The 9,232-nt window shown below is 36.9% G+C and overlaps 1 protein-coding gene across 2 annotated transcripts in view; it reads left to right on the forward strand.

The window, feature by feature from the left end:
• The window catches only part of PIBF1 (progesterone immunomodulatory binding factor 1), a 227,257-nt gene that overhangs the window by 133,233 nt on the left and 84,792 nt on the right, over nucleotides 1-9,232 (forward strand). For both annotated transcript variants that reach the window (XM_005885649.2, XM_014532881.1), the window contains exon 13: nucleotides 5,579-5,669. In XM_005885649.2, the coding sequence (XP_005885711.1) occupies nucleotides 5,579-5,669 (91 nt within the window). The remainder of the gene's footprint in view (nucleotides 1-5,578; nucleotides 5,670-9,232) is intronic.

Consider the following 9,232-nt stretch of genomic DNA (forward strand, 5'->3'; position numbering starts at 1 on the left):
TCACTGGAGCAAGCAAGCCTCCCTGTTCGCTTCAGTGCATGGCTGCCGGCCGCCATCTTGGCTGGCAGTTAATTTGCATATTGCCCTGATTAGCCAATGGGAAGGGTAGCGGTCGTACGCTAATTACCATGTTTCTCTTTTATTAGATCGGATATATATATAAATAGGTAATATGGAAATTAGCCAGGACGCCATAACAGTCATGACTGCTCAGGAGGAGGCTGCATGCGCAGGTGGGAGGGAGGGGACTTCTGCGCAGTGAGGCAAGCCACTGGATGGCGAAGGCCCGCAGAGAGCAGGGCCTGTCTGCCAGCCGCAGCGGCGGCAGCAAGCAGGCCTGCAGAGAACAGGGCCTGCCAGCTGGGGTGTGCCGACAGTCCCACCTCTGCGCGTGAGCTGCAGAGGAAACACCTTTTCTGACCGCTCATTATCTAAGTTCCTGGTACGCCACTCACAGTGTTCTTGGTAACTTGTGTAATAAGAATCCAAGAAGGTGATCTAGGGTTTTTCCACCTCACTCCTGGAGGAAAAAACCAAGGTCCACTACTGGAGGGGCTAAGAAATGTCATATCCTGCCCTAGCTGGTTTGGCTCAGTGGATAGAGCCTCGGCCTGCCGACCGCAGGGTCCAGGTTCGATTCTGTTCAAGGGCATCTACCTAGGTTGCAGGCTTCTCCCTGGCCGGGGCCCAGGTCAAGGCTCATGCAGGAGGCAATCAATGGAAGTGTCCCTCTCACATTGATGTTTCTCTCTGTCTTTCCCTCTCCATTCCACACTCTCTAAAAATCAATGGAAAAATATCCTCAGGTGAGGATTAAAAAAAAAAAGAAAGAAAGAAAGACATGTCATATCCTATGAAAGAGACATCTTGAAAATGCCTAAAGAGAGTTGTCATTTTTTCATGGTGAAATAACTGAAGTCCGTGTTGATGAAAACACCTTGGCGGCTGTGGCGGCTGGCAGTGGCAGCAGCAGCAGGGTGATGGGGGCAGTGCCTTCCCCTGATCAGCCCGGTTGCCTCCTGCAGAGGGAGGCCAGACTGTGGCTTAGGCCCCCTCCCCGGGGAGAGCGGGCCTAAGCCATCAGTAGGACATCCTCTGAGGGCTCCTGGATTGGAGAGGGTGCAGGTGGGGCTGAAGGACCCCCCTCACCCTTGCACAAATTTCATGCACCTGGCCTCTATTCTACAAATAAACCTATAGCTAATATCATACCTAATGATTAAATATTAAACCTTCCTTTAAAGAAGACATCAGGGCAAGAATTTATATTTTCATAACTTATATTAAACATTGTAATTGAGCTCCTACACAGTAATATAAGACAAGAAAGAAAGAAGTATAAAGGTCAAAAAGAAAGAGTAAAACTATTTTCAAATTCCAAAACAATCACAGTATACTGATAAGTAAATTTCATAGGTATACTTAAGATTTGTACCTTTTGCTATATGTGAATTTTATTTTTTACTGAAGAACTATAATAATCTTGGTGAGGATTAACAACAACAAAAAAGAATTGGTGAGCTCTTAACAAAAGAACTATACATAAATATTAAAGTGTAATTGATGATTTGCATGTGGAACTGTTGATGTTTGAAGAGCAGATGTCTGCAACATACTTTGAAATGCACCCAAAAAAATCAGATAGATTTTTGGGTCGATATGGGAATGAAAAGATGTATGATAAATAAATATAGTGCAATTTTTAATTTAGAATCCAGATATTGCATATATGGGTGTATGCTGTACACCTTTTTCAACTTTTCTGTGTAAATATTTTAAATAAAATCTTTAGAAGAAATATAGAAATTATTTTTTGCTATGATATTGTATAAGCCAATTTAAAACCATCTTAGAATAAAATATATTTACCTGTACTTGGAAGATCAAGAAACTAGGCTCTTCTCTATCCATTCACATTGGAAGTTAGAATATTTTTATCCTTGTTTAATACTTATTGATTAACCAAACTTTCAAAGATGTAAGCAAAACATCCTTTTAGTACAACAATGTGTACAATATTCAAGGGCTTACCATCTAATTCAGCTAATTTCAGTTGACATAATGATGGTTAGACTTTATTTATTAAGGTCTAACCATGGCAAATTACAGTATCCTATTTACACTTAAATTGCTTTTTATAATCAAATAAATGTGTTATTTAGATATTTGAGTTTAGTTTTCAACTCTCATCAAGTTATTAAAAATACAAATATTGCCTAGAAACTAAGTAAATTCAAAAATAAAACAAAAATCAGATTTCTAATTGTCAAATTCAGGGACATTCTACCCATTTTTGTCCTACTTGAAACCTTTGCTAGGCATTTGTCACATTTCTCAGAACCCTTTCTTGCTTCTTAATTCACTTGCCTCTGATTGTTTCTACTCCATCACTTTTATTGCCTCTTCTATCTAATCATAATAGTTCTCAGGGGTTTTTCCCCTCATCCTCTTCAGTTCTGGATAATCTTACCTCTTTCCACAATTTCAATTACTGTCTATAGGCTAGGGATTCCCCAGTTCTGTATGGAGTTCCTGCAGTCATTAAATATCTTATATTATTTCTATTTTCTCTTTCCTCCTTGAGCCTTACTAATTTTCTTGTATTGTTATTCTATTAATAATGTTAAAGCCTGTCTAAGTTTCCAACTAGTTTTTGTCAGTCTTGATTCCTCCCTTATTCTATCTACTGACTCATCTCACTTTCACACGTGTTCAGTTGTCTAGAAACCAAGTTCTTTTTTCTATCCTCCATTGCTATTATGGACCATGTCTCAACTGGTTACTAGTGTAAATTATGAGGAGTTCTTTGTGCTACCAATCTAGGTCACCTTTTTCTCCATTATTGGAATTTTTCTTCTACAATGTTAGCATCAACAACAAAAATCTACTGGTCATATAACCCACCTGTATTAATTTCTTATTGACTGTAAAATAAGTTCCGGACTCCTTAGCCTAGCAAACAAATCCTATTCACAGTTAGAACTAAGCCTACCTTTGTACTCGAGACTAACTCCAGCCACTTTTCTCACAATTACTAAAACTTCACAGCTCTGACTTTACACATGTAATTCCCTCCTGTACTTTCTCTATGAATGTCAGTCTCCCCACACCTTTCTAATTCCTTTAGCATGGGGAAAAATGGTGGCACTGATCTCCTAAGACACTTATAACTCTTTTTAAACATGTTTTTAGCCTAGCCGGTTTGACTCAGTGGATAGAGCATTGGCCTACAGACCAAAGGGTCCCGGGTTTGATTCTGGTCAAGGGCATATACTTTGGTTACAGGCTCCTCCCCAACCTGGGCCCCTTGCAGGGTGAGGATTAACAACAACAAATATATATATATTGTTTTTATTCTAACTTCCAATGTGAATGGATAGAGAAGAGCCTAGTTTCTTGATCTTCATATATGTATGTATGTATATATATGTATATGTATATATACATATATATGTTTTTATTGACTTTAGAGAGAGTGGAAGGGAGAGGGAGAGAGAGAAAAACATCGATCAGCTGCCTCATGCACACCCTTCACTGGGGATTGAGCCAGTAACTCAGGCATGTGCCCTGATTAGGAATTGAATCGGTGACTTCTTGGTGCATGGGACGACACTCAACCACTGACCCACACCAGCCAGGCTATAGCCATAACTTTTTAACTACCATTCACCATGTTGTATAGTACATTGTTTTTGTAATTAAATCATCACCAAAATAGTTATCCCACGAGTTATTAATCCAGTAAGTATTAAAATCCAATTTAAGAAGTCCATTAGTATCTAGCTGATGGGTTTTTTAAGATGTTAACTAAATTTACCCTTTCCCTTCTGGATTTAGAACTGCATATTTAGGAGAGACAAGAATAAGATAGATATCTAACTGGCAATTTAATTCCTATAGAGCTGAATTAGAGAACTCAAATTTTTAAAAAATATATTTTTATTGATTTTGAGAGAGAGAGAGAGAGAGAGAGAGAGGGAAACATCGATGAGAGAGCAACCTTGGCACCTGCTCTGACCAGGAATCGAACCAGTGACTTCTTAGTTCCTGGTTGATGCTCAGCCGTTGACCACACTGCCTGGGCATAGAGCTCAATTTTTATCTGAAGCCATGATAGCTGATATATTGCCAATGGCATATATCATTTCTTGCTTCCACATGTCCCTCACAACTAATAATTCTACCTCTGAAAACTAACCTTGGTTCACCTTGAAAAATAGGGACAAAATTGAAGGAAAACACTTAGGAGTATTCCTGAAATTTTTACTGTACTACAGAAGGACAAATCAACAAATAAGTGCATATTGAATTTATAATGCCAATTTACAGTAAAATTGTCATTACATTTAAACTTTTTAACTATAAAATATTAACCTATTAGTTAAAATTCCTTTTGGGAAGTGGTGTGACAATAGCAGAATTTAGAAGGAAATGGTTTTGCTGAAACTTTTTTATAATTAAAAAAAAAGTCCATCAATACATTCTTAGTGCTGCACATTTTCTTCACAGAGTATTCTATTTAAGTGCTTAATTTCATTGTTACAAGTTAAGGTAAAGTTGTTCTACTGATAAAATAATGAACATCTTTTCTAATTAAAAATAGTCATTTCTTTTTAAAGAAGGGAAGTAATAAGATTGATGTTATTACTTTTTTATAATTACACTAGAGGCCCGATGCACGAAATTCACATGGGGGTCCCTCAGCCCAGCCTGCACCCTCTCCAATCCGGGACCCCTCGGGGGATGTCCAACTGCCTTTTTAGGCCCGATCCCTGGATCGGGCCTAAACCGTCAGTCAGACATCCCTCTCGCAGTCCAGGAATGCTGGCTCCTATCTGCTCGCCTCCCTGCCTGCCTGATCGCCCCTAACTGCCTCTGCTTGCCGGCCTGATTGGCCCTAATTGCTCCCCTGCCTACTGGCCTGATCGCCCCTAACCGCCTCTGCCTGCTGGCCTGATTGCCCCCTAACTGCTCTCCTCTGCTGGCCTGATCACCCACTAACTGCTCTGTTCTGCTGGCCTGATCGCCTCCTAACTGCTCTCCCCTGCCAGTCTGATCTCCCACTCCCTAACTGCTCTCCCCTGCTGGCCTGATCGCCCCTTAACTGTTCTCCCCTGCTGGCCTGATCGCCCGCCCCCTAACTGCTCTCCCCTGCCGGCCTGATCACCCCTAACTGCCTCTGCCTCAGCCCTACCGTGGCTTTGTCCAGAAGGATGTCCAGAAGACGTCCAGTCTAATTAGCATATTACCCTTTTATTAGTATAGATAACATTTTCATGCAAAAAAGCTTTGAATCATTTAGAATAAAACATCTGTATTATTATGTTTTACAACAAGAAAACTTAACATGGCCTATGATGTAATCCCTTATACCTTTTAAAAACAAATGGAACAAATCCAAGCAAGTATATACTTTAGGAAATATGCTTCTGCTTACAAATGGCCTGTTTGAGATTACACATTAGCCCTTTTTTAATGTTCTTTTGTTCCCTAAGTCATTATTATGACCTCTTTTATTTTGCCATCCTTCTTAAGGGAAAAAAACTATTTCACATTATACACTTTTAATATTTTCCAGTTGAAAATGAAGATGAGGCTGAAAGGGTTCTTTTTTCCTATGGCTATGGTGCTAATGTTCCCACAACAGCCAAAAGACGACTAAAACAAAGGTAAAATCAATATATATTTGTTTTACTTACCTATTTGAGCTAAATGTAATTACATTATGCTTTTTGATAGTGTGCTGAGTTGCATGACAAAATAGTTACTTTCTTCTTAGTATGCATAAATATTAAATACCTCACAAAATAAAACACAGTAGGTAATGCTCTTGTCTGTTTGGCTCAGTGGATAGAGGGTCAGCCTGCAAATGAAGGATCCTGGGTTCCATTTCAGTCTAGGGCACATGCCAGGATTGTGGGCTCGATCCCCATTAGGGGGCATGCAGGAGGCAGCTGATCAATGATTCGGTCTCATCATTGGTATTTCTATCTCTCTCTCCCTCTCCCTTCCTCTCTGAAATCAATAAAAATATATTTAAAAAAAAAAACACGGTGAGTAATAATCATGCATTTTATGTATTTATAAGTGAGTTTAATGGTCCGTAGAGTAGAAGCATACTAGAGCCCTAACCGGTTTGGCTCAGTGGATAGAGTGTCAGCCTGCAGACTGAAGGGTCCCAGGTTCGATTCCGGTCAAGGGCATGTACCTTGGTTGCGGGCACATCCCCAGTAGGAGGTGTGCAGGAGGCAGCTGATCGATGTTCCTCTTTCATTGATGTTTCTAACTCTCTATACCTCTCCCTTCCTCTCTGTAAAAAAATGAATAAAATATATATATATATTTAAAAGCATACTAGAATTTCTCTAGAATTAGATTCATGATGACACCATTTTAATTTTATTTTCAGATTAATTTCAAGTGAATTACAAATGCTTTTGTACTAATAATTTTCAGTTAAAATTAATTAATTATGCTTTATTTTCCCCTCTTTTTTTTTATTCACCTGCCTACATTCCTTAAGATATACTTGAGAGAACAAAAGAGAGAGATCAAGATAGATGGAGATAATACAAATGTTGTAGATTAAAAGTATAAAAGACTTTGTAAAGACCAAGAAAATTTTTGAAAGATACATTAGTTATCTTGTGAGATACTACTTAAAGTACAGTGAGAGAAAATTGTACCTATATTAATCAGTTTTCTAGTTGATCTAATACCTACCTCCTTTAGCTCGCCTGAATTCATCCTGCTTTACAAAAACATCTCACTCCCCCTTTCACTACCATTATCAAATCTAATTGTTTCTACCAGACTTCTAAGCCCTTCCAAGTGGTCCACCTCTCCAGCCTTTTCTGCCTCTTTACACAGAATGAGAGTAGTATATATCTCTGCCTTTAAACATCTGATTTCCTCATATTGTATACAAAAGAGCATTTCTCTTATCTCAGTAGCACTCATTTTTCCTATTATTTCTTCAGCTGGATGGAAAGTTCCTCAAGGTCAGCAACTATATCTTGTTCTTGTTTATTCCCCACTGTCTCTGCCTTGCAGATACCTAGTAGAATTGTCTCTTCATCTGAGTATTTGAGGACTCAAAGCTGCTTGTTTATCTTTTATTTTAGTATGAATTGATTTAAACCTTTAGTGACATTACACATTAAGAAAAACAGTCCATCTTAACATCAGTACTTTTGTAGAAACTTTGAAAATGGCTCAGAGAATGAAATGTCTTTATGGCTATCTAATAAGATATAGACCATTTTATGAGAAGAGTTGCTTAGAATTTGTGTCTCTTGCTGGTTAAACTAAATACCTGAAAAATTTAGATCAAGTATAGATTACTAACAAGTATCAATTAGTAGTTGGACTGGTTCATTCTGTCTGGTAAAGATACAAGTATTTCTGAATTATGTATTATTTGAAAAATGGGTTATAGTCCCATCACATTCCCTTTCTTTCCCAAGTCCCTCCAGAGATCACTAAAGATAACCTAGTATATTTTGTAATTTCTAGCATATCTCTCTTTTTTGAGTATTATGTTACCTAGGGAGAAATAAAAACGTAGGTTTGTGGACAAGTGATTTCTTTATCAGTGGTAAATGATTGCTAAAATACTAAATATTGAAATTTGAAGGAAAAATTCCATTTTCTTCTCTATTTTAGCATCTGAATCCTTCAAAAGAATCTTGTCACAGAAAAAAGAAAATGTTACTATTGTAAGCTTTCTTTCTTTAGCCCAAATACTGAGTTCCTCCAAAATTGAAAGCAAGTATTGCTTATTTTCTTAAAAATTTCCAAACCAGATATTAACTTCTTAAAATTTAGAGTGAAGATTTAAGGAACCACAACTGATTCATATTCCAATAATCTTAACTGTCCAAATATTTCTAAAGATTTTATCACTGAGCTATCTATGTGCCTTGAACAAGTGCCTAATGTGCATGCTATTAATATCTCCTACCAGCTGGTGCCAGACATTCTTCTAATGGTGAACCAGAGGGTTATTTTGAGGAAGTGCTTCTCAGGTCATCTAAACTGAGTGAAGGAAAAGTAAGTCTAGATATGCAAGGAGGACATTTATGCATTCCTTTGCCCATTCATTCAACTTTTATTGAGTGCCTACTGTATGCACAAAATTGACCAATGGCACAGAAGATCCCTGTTTAGGGTCTGGTGCATTTTTTAAGTTTGCAAAGTCCATATTTGATTTCTTATTGGATATTTGTAAAGAAGTCCATAGCTTTGTGCTCTGTTTAAATTAAGGTAAAAGCAATATATCCTTTGAGAAAATCTATATTTGGGATTAAAGCAATAGAAACTTGAGGTATATTATAAAACAGCTTAGTTAGAACAGCAAATGAAATATTTGCATAATAAGGTTTTCATTATACCTCAGTTTATACCAAAATATATTAAAATTTCAAAAGAACTTATTTCCTGACTAGTACACAATATATTCTATTCATACTAAATTGGATTTGCAATCTCATATATTCAACAGCCAATTTAGGTATTTTAGTATCATACCTAATTGGAGGGGATTACTTATTATTATAAAAATAATACATGTTTATTTTAGAAAATTAGGAAAATCCTGGTAATTCTACTGTCTAAAGATATTCAAAAATGTATACAGATATATATTTTTTCCTACATACAGTGTAGAATTTTATTTTTTTCTTATAATTCTACCTTGAACATTTTATGTCATTGAATAGTCTTTAAAAAGATAAATTTTATTGGTTATCCAAAACTTTAATTTTTAGGCCTTCTGTATTTGAGTGCCATATGCTGTTAATAAATTGGATAGCCATTGAAATTTTTCATTAGTTGCTTATTGCTACCCAAGCTATATTATGAAATTAAAATGAGAAAATGGATGCAAAGTTCACAGAGTGCCTGGCATAGAGTTCAGTAAATGTTAGTTTGTTATGCCAATTAATGTTTCTTAAAGTAAATTGCATAGTTGATTTTTGAGCCAGTGTACAAAAATGTTAACTAGGCACAATTTGAGTTTTTATTTATAACAATTTTGTTTTAAAATGTTAATGAGACTTCTTGAAATAATTAGTAGAGACACGCCCTAGACATGAAACTAGTTTTGAGATTCACTTTCTTTGCTATCAGTCAGTTCCTTCCTTCCTTCCTTTCTTTCTTTATTTCTTTCTTTCTTTCTTTCTTTCTTTCTTTCTTTCTTTCTTTCTTTCTTTCTTTCTTCCTTCCTTCCTTC

The sequence above is a fragment of the Myotis brandtii genome, unplaced genomic scaffold (assembly GCF_000412655.1).
Source record: "Myotis brandtii unplaced genomic scaffold, ASM41265v1 scaffold92, whole genome shotgun sequence".
In the NCBI taxonomy this organism is placed as follows: domain Eukaryota; kingdom Metazoa; phylum Chordata; class Mammalia; order Chiroptera; family Vespertilionidae; genus Myotis; species Myotis brandtii.